The sequence below is a fragment of the Lagopus leucura genome, unplaced genomic scaffold, assembly GCF_019238085.1.
Source record: "Lagopus leucura isolate 7727_CA_CO unplaced genomic scaffold, USGS_WTPT01 Super-Scaffold_100028, whole genome shotgun sequence".
NCBI lineage: Eukaryota > Metazoa > Chordata > Aves > Galliformes > Phasianidae > Lagopus > Lagopus leucura.
This window is the reverse complement of record NW_024962279.1, coordinates 3,083,424-3,100,195: the sequence shown is the minus strand read 5'-3', so window position 1 is coordinate 3,100,195 and position 16,772 is coordinate 3,083,424. Positions and strand designations below refer to the sequence as shown.

The following is a 16,772-nucleotide window of genomic DNA, read 5'->3' as shown; positions in this document are numbered from 1 at the left end:
TAGGATAACTTAAATGTTGGCCAGTGCAGTCTTCTGATTTTCTGAGCTGGCAACAATTAGATTCTTAGTTCTTCAGCAGCAAAATGTTTGAAAGAATCTTAGTGCCATTTTCATGTGAGCCATTCACTGGGAGCATTCACAGCTCTCCCATTAGATGTGTGTATGGATCCCATTTGTTAAATAATGAATATGGGTATGAGAGAGGGTTGCAATTCCAGAGTATTGAGTATGGCGGAAGAATTCAGACAGATTCAAATAACAGCACTTGTAAATTCTTGCTAGGTTTTGATTTTAAAGCCTGATCAGTAAAATAAATAAATATGTCAAAAGTAGCTTTGCAACTTCTGCATGAATTTTATGCCAACGGGAAAGCAAGCTGTCAGTGCAGAACTACTTCAGCATTTTCTGCCAGTTCCACTGTTCTCTAGAAGTCATCATCACAGCTGTAGCTATAGGCAGAAATCAGTGATATTGGATTTGCCGAGGTGCAGGTAATCAAAACCTAGCAGGTAATAATGGAGGCAGGCTATGATGGTGATTGACTGGACCACAGTTGTTTTGCAGGGAAGGAAATTTTTAAGGGAAATTGAAGTCCAGGCCAGAAAATGACTGAGATGATGACATTGAATGAGTGCTCATTTTAAGTAAGTGCAAAAAACAATGGCCGTTTCAGAGGTCTAACTGTTTAGACTAAGAATTTAAACACCCTGGGAACAGTGATACGACTTGTTCTTGGTCTTCCCTTGGCAATTTGCTTGAATGAAACTTCCTTGAAACATCAGTGAGCTGCTGCATCCAAAGTGACCTGTCCTTCAAGGAAAAGTATATAGAATCAGTAAACACCAGGTATAAGCATTTGAGTCAGAACTGTCATCTCTCCTAGTCACTGTGTCTCTGACAGTAACCCGTAACAGATAGCTCCTTCCAAGAAAAAGGCTAAAGACACCCCATGTGAAGCAATTAAAAATCTAAAAAATGTAAAATAAAAAATAGTAAACTGAGTCATTTCAATATTTCTCCCTCTAATTTTCATTGACTCTCCCCACCTTGCTTCCTTTACATTCTTGGCTATGTAAGTTCTCGCCTTTCTAGAGAATTTCTGCATATCTTGAGTGAAACATTGAGTTGTTCACTCTAGATATCTGCTAAAATAAGCACTGACCCTTTCATTCTGCTCCTCTCTTTCTGAATCCCACCTGGCTTTATTTAAATCCATCATAATGCAGCTTCTTCCACACTGTTGCTACTTTAATAGTCTCTTGCAGAGGAACCTTTGGAAATGCTTCTTTATTTTAATCATAATGCATGAGCGGCCGTGACTGGCTGGCACAGATTGTTCTTGCTTTAATTCTGAGTTCTGAAGCCTCTTGGTACGTTGTTAATCAAATGTTTGGGTTTTGTCATCTGGCTAGTTGAAAAATCAAGAGATGATGACAGATGTGAATGGAAAGTTTTGGAGCATTTATGAGTGAAATGTACTGATTGTCTCAGCAAGGACCTCGCTTGCTTTTCCAGTACTTCTCATTCCTGATTTGCATCAATTTTGATTGCAGTAATGTGTTGTCTGGAGTTGCAATTGGGAATCCTCCGATTGCTGAGATGTGCTCCACGAGGACATGATCAAAGCTTTTGAGAATAACTTCACTCTGTATGACTGGAATAATCCCAAAGGAGAGGAATGATGCAGTAATCACTGCACCATTTACCTTGGCTTTAATTATTTTGTGGGTTTTCTTTTTTTTGCAAAGCATACATTCTTTGTGCAGTTTCAACTGAGATACACCCTTGCTTTTGGAATGGAGAAGAAAGTTTAGGCAGTTAAATGTTTTTTCTTTGTGGATATAAGCAGCAAGGTCCAATTTATGGTATATAGGTGGGGAAAAAAAAATATTGCCAGTGAAATGGGTTTAAAAACATTTATTTGGATCCTACTTACCAGACGGTCTTAGAAATTAAGATATGCCTCACATTTGAATCAAAACTGGAACTGTCTAGAAGTTTGGAGAGCAAAGGTACTTTTATGATGCTTTACTTTTAAAAGCCCTACAGTTTTTCATCCAGATAGTCTGTAATTCTAAACTGAATTGGCATTCCTACAAATGCAAGGAATAACCTGTTTGTTCTTCTGCTAAGTCGAACATTGGGTTTTGCAGGTGTCTTGAAGTGAGGTTTTGAACCATTGCCCAGTCAGTTGTGGAAAGAATTGAATTCATAGGCTTGGGTTGAGGGACTAACTTAAAAGACTTCTCAGTCTGCAGCTGGCAAAGGATTATAAAAGAATGTGTCAGTCAGCTGCAGTCAGTGAAGACGAACGACAAAAGGAAGCTTTGATAAGTGTATTATCATCTGTTGTTATTCAAGAATCATTCAGTTGACTTCCTGAAGTATGAAGTTTAATTATTTCTCTTCCTTTCCCACTCGTCTTTCCATCACATCACTGAAAACCCGTCTGTGATACTGCAGTGACTTACAGGTGCATAAATTAAGTGGCTGGCTTCTAAGTTAGACTTCTAGAGCATGCTGATATTGAGTCCCCAAACAAAAGATTTGGGTTTTTGTTAGTTCAGGGGTTAAACATCATGAAAAAGGGTGTTGGCGTCATGGTGTTCTAGTCAAGGTTGTGGCATGTGGTGAGTTCTGTTGTCTTCAGTGGTTTGAGTCGTGGTTTTTATGTGTGTTTTTACCAGCAGAAGCTTTTTACTGTCAAAGGTGTCACTTGCACAATGTGCCTGCGTGCTGTTTTTATTCTGTGAGACTGCAGAGAGCTTGTGAAGATGTTGTGTATCTATTTTTCCCTTTTAAGCAGAGCAGAAAAAAACATACAAACAAACATTATATTCAAAGCCATAATCAAGCAATGTATTACATTTCTGGTCTTATTTGTGTTTAATGTAACATTTGTACAAAGAACTTAATCTTTTTACATGAGCAGCATAGTTCTCAATGTCTTCATATTGGCTCTTAATTGTTGCATTTCAGATGAAAATACTGTTTTACAGGAATTGTAATCATACAGTTTCAGATTTAAACATCTGTTGATATAAAAAGCAAACTGTTCTTGCAAATTATTTAAGACTGTGAAATTAAATAAGCTCTAATGAGTATTTTTTTATTTGCAACTTAGCTTTTGTGTTGTCACAGTAAGACAGGGTTTCAAGCAGTCAAGCTGTGAAAAGTTGTCACTGGAATTAAGCATTACCTTATTTTTCCAGAATTAATCTCAACCTGTGGCCTTTGACATTTTACCCGCTCACACAGGCGTTTCTCAATTAATAAGATGGTTGGCATCTTAGCAGTGAAGGAAGCCTGCAATTAATAGATAACCTGAAACAATAGTTTAAATAGCCCATGATTGAGCTTATTTAATATGCAAGGAGATTTTCTCACTTAAAACAAAGCAGAAGTGAATGTGTGAGAGATTACCAGTATGCACCAGGGGTATGCCATTGTCTGGGCTGAAAGGAGCTGCGCATCTGTAGATAGCTGATAATTCAGATAATTATTCATTTGCGTGTAACTGACTATTTCATAATGTGAAAGGGGTACAAGTTTGGGGTTTTATTTTGTCAGAATTAGATAGGGAAATGATTAATTACAGAGTTGTATTTCGTGTCAAGTTGTGAATAAATATGTTTAGCATTAGTATGGTTGTTTACAAACAAGAAACCCACATCGCTTGCCAACAGTTAGATTAAAATAAAATTATTCAATTCATCACTAATTCTCTGTAGGAAAGATCTTTACATTTGTGTGGTTTGGCACATTGTAATTAAATTCCTTTAAAACATTTTAATTAGGCTGAAGTAAGCCAGAGTCCTCTTGTTTGCTGCTTGTAAGCACTCCAAGGTGTCACTGAGGCAAGAGGTGCTGAGTGCTGCAGGGTGTCTTGGTTTTAGAGGGGCTTTCAGTGTGATTCTTAGCATGCATCCTCACTTAATTGATAGATGGCCTTGCCAAATTGAACTACTTCTTGAATTCAGAGTTTTTTAGCTATGTGTTGGTGCCCCAAAGACCAAACGTAGCACACTACTTCAGACTGGTGTCCCATGGAAATGGGATTACTGGTGAAGTTTTGCTTCTGCAAAGGACTTGTTGCAAAGGTGTGCAATGGATGAGAGTTTTTGGGACACGCCTACGTTTCACCTTCTTGCTTCTCAGAACTGTAATCTGTCTGCTTATGGATGGTACTGGTGAGAGTATGTCCATACACTGCTGTGATGCTGGCTGCAGGTATCCACATTTGTTCGGCATTATCCTTATGGAGGTGAACTGTAGCATTAAAATGCCAACTGCAATGAATTAAAAGACAATAGCTTGAAGTGCACACGGGTTGGCTTTCAGGGCCAGTACATTAGTTCCCTGTTGAACTACGGTCGTTTTGCAGCTGCTGGATGAGGCTAATTGCTGTTACAGCACAGTGTCATTACTGCCTGTATTTCTCTTCTTGCTCTGGCTCTCGATGGCCTAGGACCACTGTGCCATACAGTTCATCGATGCAGAATAACATCCAAGTCTGTAATAAGAAGAGCTCTGAGTCTTAGGAGATGATTTTGCATTGCAGGTAATTCAGGTGAAAAGGTGAGATCTTGCTTCTCTCTCCTTTTATTCATGCTTGGTTTGGATTCCAGCCATTTCAGGAACTTGTGCCCTAAGGTTCCAGCATGATCTAGGTTGGGAAATGGAGATGGAGAGCAACAATCACAGCCTTGTCTTTGTCACACCCAGAATTCTTTGAGGATTGAGGTTACCATAACTAAAAGGTGTTAGTGGAGTGGCATTGGGAATCTTATTGGAAAGCTTCTCTTAGACGTGAAATTCTGGGTAAGAAAGTGTCTTAGGCTGGCTGTTTCAGCTTAGCCAGTGGCAGGCATCAGCTGGCAGTACAGAATGGAGGCAGGAGCAGCCTTTTTGGTGCTTGAAGAAAGAGGGTGGGAATGGGGGTGGTGTTGGGCCATTAAGGAACTAGAAAGTGAAGGCAAGGCTTCCCTGATTAATCAGGGCTGCTATGGCAGACTGCAGCTCAGCAGGAAACACCCACTTGGAAGCATTTGTATGTAATCTCTCTTTCAAATTCTCTTTAGCTACTACTGTGTTTAAGTACTTAAAAAGTAATTAACAAAATCTACACCCAGTACATGCATTAAACTGTTTCTGCCTGCATCAATTTCCTTACTTATAACCATTTACATTGTTATCTTTGAAATAGAGACTTTGAATTTGCATTTATTTGTACAGCTTTCCCATCTGTGATAGGTTCTGGGCACTTGTCTGCAAACAAGGCATGCTAGGTGATGAAATAGACTCCAAGATAAGGACAAACTTTCCTGTTCCACGTGTCATCCAGCAAAGGAGTACAGAAAGTGGCCACAAGAAGTTCCTAAACTTATGATGTCACTTTTATGGTACCAGTTTGTAGATGAAGAAATTGTTTTGCATGTACTTGTTTAACTGACTTTGAAACTAAAACCTTAGCATGTAATACTGCAGTTGAAATAGAATCGGGTTGGTTCATTTCCTGTTTATATTCCTACACCAAGGAACCAATATTAGGTTCACAATATATCACAGTATGGATCACTGCAGAAGATTTGAGTTTGGAAGTCAGTTGCTCAAGCCAAATAAGGTCTTTGGGCTTTGAGGTAGATGGTCAGCTTTTGACTTTTTGTTTTCTATTTAATGTGGGAGTTGAAAATTTAAGATTTTCTGCTCCTCACTGAAGTTGACGGGCATCTGGATTTTTTTAGGTACTTACAGAACACTCAGCCTCGCGCTCCTAAGTACTTTTCCTTGCCCGTACTGCAAAATCTCTTGTCAAGGAGTGTAATATGGTTAAGTGAGAGAATTCCAGTTCTTTATGTTGCTCCATACAAGCCTGCACTGAAGTATAAGAAGCAGACTGTGATTTACATGCTTCTCCTGCTAATTTTTATGTCTATGACTCCCCATGGCTGCCTTGAGCATCTCAACCTTGATTACTCTAAAGTTAAGTTCCTTTATGCTGGCTTATCTGTGATTGTTTTATGCTCACTCCATCTGTTTCTTAATGTAGCCGTATAACTTCTTTCACAGTTCAGATTTGCTGATTATATCACTTTGGAATTGTGGTTAACAAAATTCAACTCTGCTTCTATTATAAGATGCTTTGATAAATTTGTGAAAAGTGTCTGGTAGTTCATTATCAAATAATTATTTCTCTGAAGCTGATTCCTTTTTTCGAGGCAGAAAATAGGTTAAAAAAACTTTACTGGAAATGAAGATGAGAGTTTAGATTATTTGAGTGAATAAGGTAACGTCGCTGATGTCTCAGGGCATTTTCCCTCCCTTAATTCTAAGGGAAAACAATAATGTTAAATTGCATTTTATGATTTCACAAGTAGCGAGGCAATCGAGAAAGAATGGAGAGCCACTTCGTCAGCTTCTGAGTCACCCTGTTTCACAGTAATACAGTTCTTAGCTTAGCATCCTATTTGTCAGGGTGTTATTACTGGCCATTAATTTTTAAAACTGTCACTTTTAGTTTAAATTACTTTAAATAAACCTTGCAAATGATAAGGATCAACATCCATCTTTCAGCAGTCCTGTTCTCAGCTAAATGTCTACAATATATAATGCTGGACAGGCCAGTTTTCCAAAGAAGTTTCTGGAACAAAAGTTCTCACCATTGTGTAGGTGGCAGCAAGCCTTTATGGTGGGGTATTAATTACCTATTCAATCATCTGCCAAATGGACACATTCTTCAACAGTTAAATGGTAACTGCTGAAATTAGGCAGTACTGTAAGCAGGGATACAGATAAAGGAACAAACATTCAAGCACTAACTGCTTTGTTATTTAATTTGAGCAGGGAATGCATAAGAATAATAATTAGAGATATACCAGTTGTTTAATGGAGGAACATATCTGCACTGAGTAACATTTGGATCTGCCTTGATATATCATCTTATGTCTCCAAGAGCAGCCAAAAGCCAGTTCTAGAAAAGAGCATTAGCTGAGGACGAGCATGTGAGGATGCTTTTTGACACATGCCCCCTGCTTTCAAGTGATCTTTGATATCCTTGTATTTACCAACCTTTGCCTTTCCTCCATGAGTTTATGGCTGTATATTCTGGACTCGTGTAAGCTTTTCACATCCACAGTATGCTGTGCCAGTCCTCACAGTAACAGTAACAGTATTCTCTATATAAAAATGACCAAGCAATTGATTATCCTTTTTCTTTTTTTGCTATCTTTGGCGTTGCCCAAACAAAGAGCTGGGCAAGAAAGATCCCTGGAGGCAGGCACTGATTGCACCTTGCTCCTTCTCCTCTCGCTACTTGCGGTCTTCCCAAAGTACTGTGTTTCAGCTTTCATTTTTCTAAGATGGAAAACCCTGTTTTATTTGCTTGTTCCGTATCCAAAGCTTGTTTGGTATCTTTGTTACCCTTCTTTGTACCTTCCTTAGTTTTACTGTTTCCATTGTGATTTCATTTATGTGTTAATAGCTGATTTTATGTGATAGTAATTCAGAACCTAATGAGCACAGCAGTTTGGGTTTTTGATGACTAGCATGTTACCATAAAAGAACTGCTTCTAATTATTTGCAGATTTCAGACGTGTATATGCAGTTCAGTACCCATGACAATGCATTTTTACACATTAATTAAGCTTCTGGAATTACAAAGTCCTTTTATAAAAGTTTCCATTGTCTTAGTAAGAAAAAAGTGTGACCTAGTTAAAAGCTTGTATAGCATTTATGTTTTTCTATGTAGGGAATACATGCCAGGGATGGTTCCCAGGTGAAAAATAGGAAGATCTCAGGTTCTCTACAGCAAAATATTCACTGTTCTTCACGTTTTCTCCTTTGAGTTGGTTACAATCAGTATTTTGATACTCTAGATAAATACAGTACTCCCATTCTCTCTTTAAATATACCTTTGGGGATGAAAATGGTTTGGATGGGTGTTAGTTTCAGGAAATAAATCCCTTGCCATAATGGTTGGAAAAGTAGCAGCTGGACCTGTCCCTTACTCAAGAGAAAGTGTAGAACTGAACGTTGGGAAAAGTGAAAGATAAGAGTAGTGTGATGGCTTAGGGTGTGTTAAGATACGAAATCAAACAGCAAGTGAAATCTTCATGCAAAGGGAGTTCCCAACTTTCAGTAGGTAGAGAAGCCCTGAGACAGCTTTATAGGCTAAGAATTATTTTTCTTCTTTTAAAGCAGTTTTAAAAATAGGTTAAAATAGTTTTTACGTGATGTGTTGAATTGTTGTGCTTTGCTAGGAAACTTGTCTGGTGTTTCTCAAACATTACATCAAGATTTCAGGCCCCAGTTGTTCCCACCACTTCTGGACTTTGAAGTTAATCTCTCAGTTTGCAGTAAAGCACCACTGAGCTGAACTTCATGTCAGAATCACATCCGTGGCCAACAGGTTGAGAGAAGGCACGACTGAAGATCTTCACAAATGGATCATACGAATTTTTAACTGAAATAAAAGTGAAGGCCTGAACTGATTATCAAAACAGCAGGTCTATGTAGTCAAGTCATTTTGTGACTATTCCTGATTGCAAAACTTAATTGTTTGGGTCGTTGGCTAAGTTTTTGTTAACATACCCAAATGCACTGAGCAGCATCACTTAGTGTGAGCAATTCATCTGGCTGCCCCCGCGCTGTGGTCGGGTATTGTGCTCGCTCCATTTTTATCTATCCATCTTCTCCCTCCTTCCAGGAACATTGCGTTTTTTGAGTTTGAATGATGTAAAATCATTTGGCCTTCGGCCTTTGAATGCGTCGTAAAGCCCAGCGAGACGGTGCACAGATCCATCCTGGGGCACAGCGTGCTGCTGAGATAGCAGGCGCGCACGCACCCTGTCGGATGACATTGCTCAGATGAGGATCACTTTGCTGCATTATTTCTCAGAAAGCTGATTATTGTTTGTCAGAAATCCAATTTCAGCTTCAGACGCTACGAATGTTACGGGTGGCACACAGTACAGTTTCTCTGAGAAATTAAAAAGTACGCAGGCAAAATTCGGCAAATATTGGATCAATTTTAATAGACCTTTTGTAGTCTATAAACCACCTTGGGTAAGTGGGTTTGGAGAGTATTTATAACTAATTATGCTAATATGGTGCAGTCAAATAACACGAATTCCCTAAGTGTTTAATGACCAGCGCTTTCCAAATATGCCTGTGAGAGGGGTGGATGGCTGCGTCATTTCTTTTCAGACCTACACATGCATCTACCCTTGGTTCTGGGGGTGCAAAGAGAGAGAAAATTTAAAAACGTGCAATATTGCACCTTTGATGCAGAATGGTGTGCATTTTTATGTTCTTGCAATATGCAGTCGTGGAGGTAGTCATCATTACCCCTGAATTTTATTTTGGTCTGCATGGGCTCATCCAGGGGCTTGATCTCTCTGATGCTCAGATATTTAAACAATAGTCAGAACAAATTTAATTTATGCTTTTTTATTCCTTGTACCCATGATCATTATCTTCTCATACTGGCACTGGAAATGCAATTGTTTTAGCCACTGCCAGCTGCATTTCATCCCCCGAATGACAGTAAAAGCTGTTCTCTCAACTCTCAAATATGTTTTAGAATAGCACTGCGGCCTCAAGATTTTTCCTTCCCTCTTTCCTTATTCTTGTCCCTTATTACCATAAATAAAGATTACACTGGGACATTGCTGTGCTTCCTATCAGTGAAAACATGCCTACATGGTTGCAGGCACTCCTCTGCCCGCTCTGCCTGGATTCTGAAGTAGGATTAATTAGCTCATGTTAACGCAGTCGAGAACATGGTTTCAGGACAGGGACTGACTGATACGTTGTCAGGCAGTAGCACAGGCACAGAAAACATGGAAAGGTTTACATCTTCCAAAACACACTTGAAGTGTGATCGTGTGCCACTGCACAGCAGTGATGGCATCGTTGTGATGAGTGTGTGACCACATGCCCAGTGTGTGAGCCACAGATGGGAAGCCTTTCAGAGGCCTTCTCCATTGACTTGCCTCACTGGAAAGTAATGCTGAAGTGAATATTCCAAAGGCTGCTGTGGTGGCTGCAGTGGTGTTTGGGAGGTTGAAGGAGACTGTGCACATAGAATGGGAATATTTCTGCTCCCAAAGGATGTACAGCAGCTGATGTAGCAAGAGCCACACGTTCACTCTCTGTGAGACACACAATCCTCAGGAACCTCTTCAATAAAAGCCAAAATAACATAACAATAGTAAGGGAAATGCTGACTGTGCTTTTCCTACTTGTCAGCCAGTCCCCCCGTCCCAGAAGAAAATCTGAATCTTTGGAGGATTCATCAGCATTCCTTTCATGCTGTGATATAATGGTGTGTTATAGTGAATCCTAAACCCTGACCCATTTTAGAACAGTCAAAAACATTCAAAATTGCATGGCACTGATATTTCTTGACTGCAGGCATTCTTGCTTTACTTTTGGATGACTCATCTTCCTTAATTTTATCACCTTCAGACTTTGAAAATTCCACCCTAAAGATGCAAAATATCACTTTGCCTCTCATTTCATAAAGTAAAATAGAGTTCAGCTTTTAAGTAGAAAAAATAGCCTCGCTCTTCCTTCTGAAGGGATTTTTGTATTCCCTTTCCACATTGAGTTGCACTGTCCTCCAGTGGATGTCTGAAGCAATTGTTTCTGTGTCTGTGACTCGTACTGCTGATACGGTAGGCTTCATCTTTAATTGCAGATGAACCATGAACATTGCCTGATAAAAGAAGCTAGTAGATGACGGTAAGATTTCAGTACTGGATAAGAGTAAATAGCTGTAACTTGGAACCAGAGTAATGTAGGGACGTTTAGAAATGTTTGGGTCAGTTGGAGCAGAGAAGTGGAGCAAAGATGCAAAATGTACGGCATTTGTTTTGTTACATGATGCTGGGAGTTGCAGGCAATCTGATTTTCTCACTTTAAAACAAGTGTTTTACAACTGTGAATACATGAATATAAAGACCGATGGAAAAATAGAAAGGATTAAATGTGCCTTATTAAATTGAAAATTAAGATCTACATCTCCCATTTTCTGCATGTATGTTTTTTTCACCTCAGTTTTGCCTGACAGCATATTGCTGGCTTTAGCTTGTTTAATTTTGGGTGAATCTGTGGATGACTTTGGTAAAATAACGTGTTTTTGAGGATGCAAATTTAGACCATCAGGACTGAGGGATAAGATTTGTGCTATATCCTTGGGAAGCACTGTAAGTCTCCAGGCAAGAACAAGCTGGCCAACTGCAGCCCATGGATGGACTGTCCTCAATGCGGGTGTGAACTGCAATGTCCTTGCGAACAAATCTTGTGACAAATGCGGGGTGTTTCAGAGAGTCTGTGTGTGTCTTTAGCTGATGGAAGAGCTAGGAGTGGTTAATAAATGAATTCAGTTAGCCAGTAAAGCTGGGTATGTTTTGTGTGTTCTCTTTTTTTCTGGCAAAGCATGAGTGAGCTCGTCGCTAGCAGAGCTTTTAATTTGCTGCAGGTGCGGTTTTATTGATAGCTGCTGAGTGGCTACTTTTAAAATAAATAACAATTTACACAAGGTCAGAGATTATACAATAATATTTACAGTTCATTGTGAATACTCATGCATCTGTTTGTGTGTATGAGGGAAAAAGATGGAGGAAAGCAAGACAGCCCTCACTGGTGGCCACCTGTGCTTGTTTCACGTGGTTGTGAAAACTCAGATTAATGAGCAGTCATGGTGGGTGTTTTTTTTTCTGTGTGAAATTTGGGCTTTTGTTAGAGTTGAAGCATCTGCCATTGGTCTGTACATCTACTTTGTTGGTTTTTGTTGGCTTAGTTTTGTTTTTCCAATGTCAGGTGTTTAGAGCACGACTGCAGGCTCTGTCAAACCTTGTCAAGGCTTACTTTAACAAAAAGTCGCTGTAAATTAAAATTGTTAGTAATTAAGCAATATAGATGCAGCTACACATAAATATTTCTCGTATAAAGAGAGGGAAGGCTCTGTGTCTGTTTGTATGTACATACAGTATTTAGGAGCTGTGAAATTAATCGGGAGTGCAGCATTTGCAATGCCTCATGCTGTACCTGGCATGAAGACAGCAGTAATGCAGCTCTTACTTAAGTTTCCACCCCTTCTGCTTGGAGCTGGCAGCCTGCAGGTTGTTTCCACCATTGGTGGTGACTTCTTAATGCTGTTGTGGGTTCTTCTGTTTCTCCAGAGGAGTCCGTAATTAATTCTGAGTACATTTGAGGGTGATTTCATATCAGTTGTTTCAGTGGATGGAAAAAGCCCAACCTTTGGATATGCTGGTATCTTGAATTTCCTTGATAATGTCACTGAAATACAAACTAATTTAGTAAGGGGTACTATTGGATAGATGTGGTAATAATGCTACCAAGTCTTGTATTGGGCAATTTACCATCTTGCTATTAATCTGCCATTCCATGTGCATTAGATACTGAACGCACATTAGATACTGAACATGCAGAGATTCACATTCTCTGTGCACCTGAAATACTGAAAACCTTTCCATCTGTATGCTGGGTCTGAATGTTAAAAGTTCTTTCAACTAGAAATGCAAGATCTCGTCAGTCTATGCAAGCACATATAAGAATGTTCACAAGTTTCAGTGAAGTTGAAGTGAATCTCAGCATCATTGGGACTGATGTGTTGGCTTATTTGGAAGATTACGATAAAACCCAAGATTGAATTCTCCACCTGAATCAGTTTCTTATTGATTGAATCCTTTTAGACTCCTCTTTAATTTAACAGTGTATTTTTATTAAAGTCAAACACACAAACATCAATTATTCGAGCTGCATCTAATTTCCCTCAACTTTTTTTTTTCCTTTTGCTGCCAATGGATTAGAAGACCTGATTAGAATTCAGCTTGAAAGCTAAAAAGCAGATCCTTAAATGAGAATGTCTGCATTAGGAATTAAAATATCTGTACTGAGTATAATATCCTCCTCTTTATCTCTAATAAAGTAAATACCCTTGGTTAAGTTGATATGTCACATGCCCGATGCAATGGCCCTGATTTAGGAGCATGTGTTAGGAAGGGCAAAGCAGTGCCTGGGACTTGTCCTCCTAGTTTCAACATCAAAGCATTTTGCATAGGTAGCTTCCTACCTTAGGGGTTCATGGCATAAGACTTTGAAGGGCTCTATTTTCCCTTGATGTTTTTACACCCCGAGCCCATGAATCTTTGCATAGGTAGGTAGAGTTGGAGGAAATCAGAGAAGGAGTCCTGTAAGGTTTCATCTTCTACAGAGGGAAGGACTTTCTGGGAACACAGAGGTGAAAAAAATAGTTGCAGTGCCATCACCATAAAACTCTAGACTGGTGAATGTATGCATTTAACGTGACATTAAGATGTTGGCCTGTGTTTAACAAGGGCAGTGTCATGAGAAGCCTTGGAACTGGGAGCAGCAGAAGGTGTTGAGAGAAGTCAGCAATGTGCTCCCGCTGTCAGCTTCATTTTAGGGTTCTTGAACTGGCGTTGGAGATCTGCATTGCACTGCACATGCCAACAGTAAATGATGGCTTTGCACTCTAGGTTTCTACTGAAGGATAAAGATGAACTGATTACTTGTGGGAAGTGATGCATATGTTAAGATTTTTCCCCTTTTCCTTGCAGTATTGTGGATGGCAGTACTTCTGGCTGTAGTGAGATGTGTGACTGCACATCTCCAGCGCTAGTTGTCACGTTTTATCTGCAGAGGAAATCTGGACCTGGTGGTGCAGAACTGCACACGTGTGACTGCAGGGAGTGTTCTCAGTGCCAGCATGAGGCCATCTGCCTGCAGGGCAAGGGGAATCTGTTCACCTTGTGCTGTGAGTTTAGCATAACTGTGGTCGACATCGTGCACAAGTGAGGTCCAGTGTTGTTTCATTCCTTCAGACCTAATCCCCTCTTTTTATTTCATCTTCCTGTGAGTCAGCGTGATTCTGGCAAAGCTTATTTGTGTTGCTTGGAGAAGGTTACTGTGGAGCATCCTCAGCCCTCCAAGAGCCTGCCATGGGAGCTTGGATTCAGTGTTGTGCTACCTTGACATAATTTTATGTGTGTAGAAGAACAGTTATCTTTCTAAGGCATTGTGCTGTGCTGTTTTCTATTGCAAACATCAAGGTAGCCCTTTGTTGTCAATTTTTCTTACCTGTCTTTATTATTAGTTTTTACTATTGCTGTATTTGATTTCATGAAAATCAAATGCTCCTTTCAAGCTGGGGACCCAAAGCATCTGGGTGGTGAAATGGGTGCAGGAATTTCAGTTTCTATGAACTGATGAACAGTAGCTGAAGTTGTTATCAATTAATCTGTAGCAGTGAAAACTCTTCTTTGCATGCCTCTCCTTTTTAATTAGAAGGGATTTTTACTTATCTTTATCAAGTCAGGGCAAGTGTGTTATCATGTCCTCTGTACTGCTTATAATCAAGCATACATCTGTATTATTTTGTGAAGTGTGCATAAACAAATATCCAGTCTGTCTTGAGCTCCAAACTCTGAAGATTCTTCCAAATCCAAAGTGTAAATTATCTGTTTTTATTTTATGAGTAGAAATTCTCCTTTTCTGCTTAACAATGTCTTTTATGATGTAAATTGCAGTGCCACTTTAGACTAAGGCATTTAATCATTGCAACATACTACAGAAACAATACACTCAAAATCCACTTCTTCAACTACAGCCACGAAGCTTCCAGCCTTCTGTAAATGAAACTGTCTAACAGAGGAAGTTTTTACCCTGCTTTGGATCTGGTACACATGTTCATTGAAGATAACTGTTTCCCACTCTTCTTTCCCGCAGGTTGAAGCAATACTTGTAAACATTTTCGGTGGTATTGTGAACTGTGCCATTATAGCCAATGGCATCACCAAAGCCTGCCGAGAGCTTGAGCTGAAAGTGCCTCTGGTGGTCAGGCTGGAAGGTGAGTGCTGGTGGTCCCAGACAAAATCCTCCCTCACGCTCACAGTGATCACGTTTTCAGCTTTGTTGGTTTCTAAGCTCAAAACTAAGTCCAGCACGCTATGTTTAATTCTTTATCTATGGCATGACCTAAAGCCAATAAACTCTCTTTCCTTGTGTATTTCTGTATCCCTGGTGTACCAGGTGGTATGCAAAGAGATGAAATTTTGCAATGAAAGCATTATGGTTTTGCTTGTAACATTTGCAATGCAAATAGAAATGATTTTGATGCAAGTTGCTACTCACTGGAAGGTATTTCCTTTTCATGTGTTTTTTTTGCTGAATGCATTTCTATTATTTCTAAACCCGCAGCAAAATAGTTTTCTTAATTTTTCTCCAATATAATTAAAAGAAAGAGGTTAGAAGTAGTATTTCTCAGAGAGCTTACTGCAGTGTGTTCTTCAGCCAAGAATTGAAGTGTCCATTAAAATCCATTAAAAAAATGAATTTGCTAAAGATATAGAATAATTTTTAGAGGAAATCCAGTAAAGAAATAACGAAGAGGTGAGGAAGAGCATTCCTTGGTGGTTACTGGCTCCTCTTCTTTCCTTTGCTTTAAAGGCAGTTTGTTTCTGCTATCTGAGAAATATCCTGAAGGAAGAAGAGAGATTTCTGCCACTAAATAGAAAAAGTATACTGTCTGAAATCAGCACAGCACTGCTATGCTTAAAACTTCTCTTTTTTACTTAAGTAGCCTTGGAAAAATAGAGTTTTTATGGTCTCTTTAAATATTCATGCTTAGGTGTATGTGAAAGGTGCTGCTCAATGGAGTTTGCCCGGAAGTAGGGAGGATCAGGAGAGCTTCTGCCTTGGGGCCCATGGCCTATAGCAGAGCCACGTGCTGCTTATGCACGGGGATCAAAGCTCAATCTTTAGCAAGTCCAGCACATCATTCAATGCAAATATCTTGCATCAGCTGTCTTCCTGTGATTGCACACTCTTTGCTAGGCTTGATTATACTTTTCTTGGGCTTCTTGGTCATGCAGTGGATAACGTTGCCATGTTTTCTTAGGACATTGTGTCCCATTATAGTACATTCAGCTCCCACTTCTGCATGATGTTTACCTCAAAAGCATTTTAATTCTTTCTGTTAGTCCTAGTGTTCTCTGTGAATTCGTTCCAGATGCTGACCTCTGATGTTTACAGCCTTCAGCAGTCACACCTAGGAGCTGTTAGCATGTAACTCCAGCTTTCTCTGCTCCTTCATCACCCAACCCAACTGTACATGTATTTGGTTCTTTTAATCTTTCCTCAGAAATCAATCCCTCTAGATCCTTAATCATCTTCCTTGTTCTTCTTTGAACTCGTACTGGGTTATCCAAATATATGACTATGAATTGATAATGAGTACGGTAGAGGTAATAAAACTGCCCAGGACTTTTTAAAACATCACTGACAACACTTTACACTTCAAAAGGTGAAAAAGGGACAAGCCCTTTTTTTTGGATTTCCATTTTTCCGATAGAAGGTTCATGGTTATTTCCGTAAATCTAACAGATTTGTGACCTGCACTTTAAAGACTCTTTGCCCACATGCCCTGTATTACAAATGTCGTGATGACTAGAGTTTTAATCAGTCAAATCTGCCTTGATTTAGCAGGATTCTGTGGACAAATCTTTGTTCTCAGTTGAATTATAATTACAAGCTGTTTTACCAGTGGATAAAGAAAGGATTACTCTTCTCTTTGAAAATGGTAACTTTATAATTACATGTATTTACTTGCCTTATCAGTAAAGAACTCACCAGCTGAGACATGGGATTATTGTTGTTTGAAAGGCTCACAGGCAAACGGAAAAACTGCATATTCTGAATTTTATCTCTTACAGATGTCGAAAACT

The 16,772-nt window shown here is 39.4% G+C and overlaps 1 protein-coding gene across 1 annotated transcript in view; it reads left to right on the top strand.

Annotated features, from left to right (window-relative positions):
• The window catches only part of SUCLG2 (succinate-CoA ligase GDP-forming subunit beta), a 101,181-nt gene that overhangs the window by 79,392 nt on the left and 5,017 nt on the right, over nt 1-16,772 (top strand). The window contains exon 10 of the mRNA XM_042880841.1: nt 14,776-14,896. Within this exon, the coding sequence (XP_042736775.1) occupies nt 14,776-14,896 (121 nt within the window). The remainder of the gene's footprint in view (nt 1-14,775; nt 14,897-16,772) is intronic.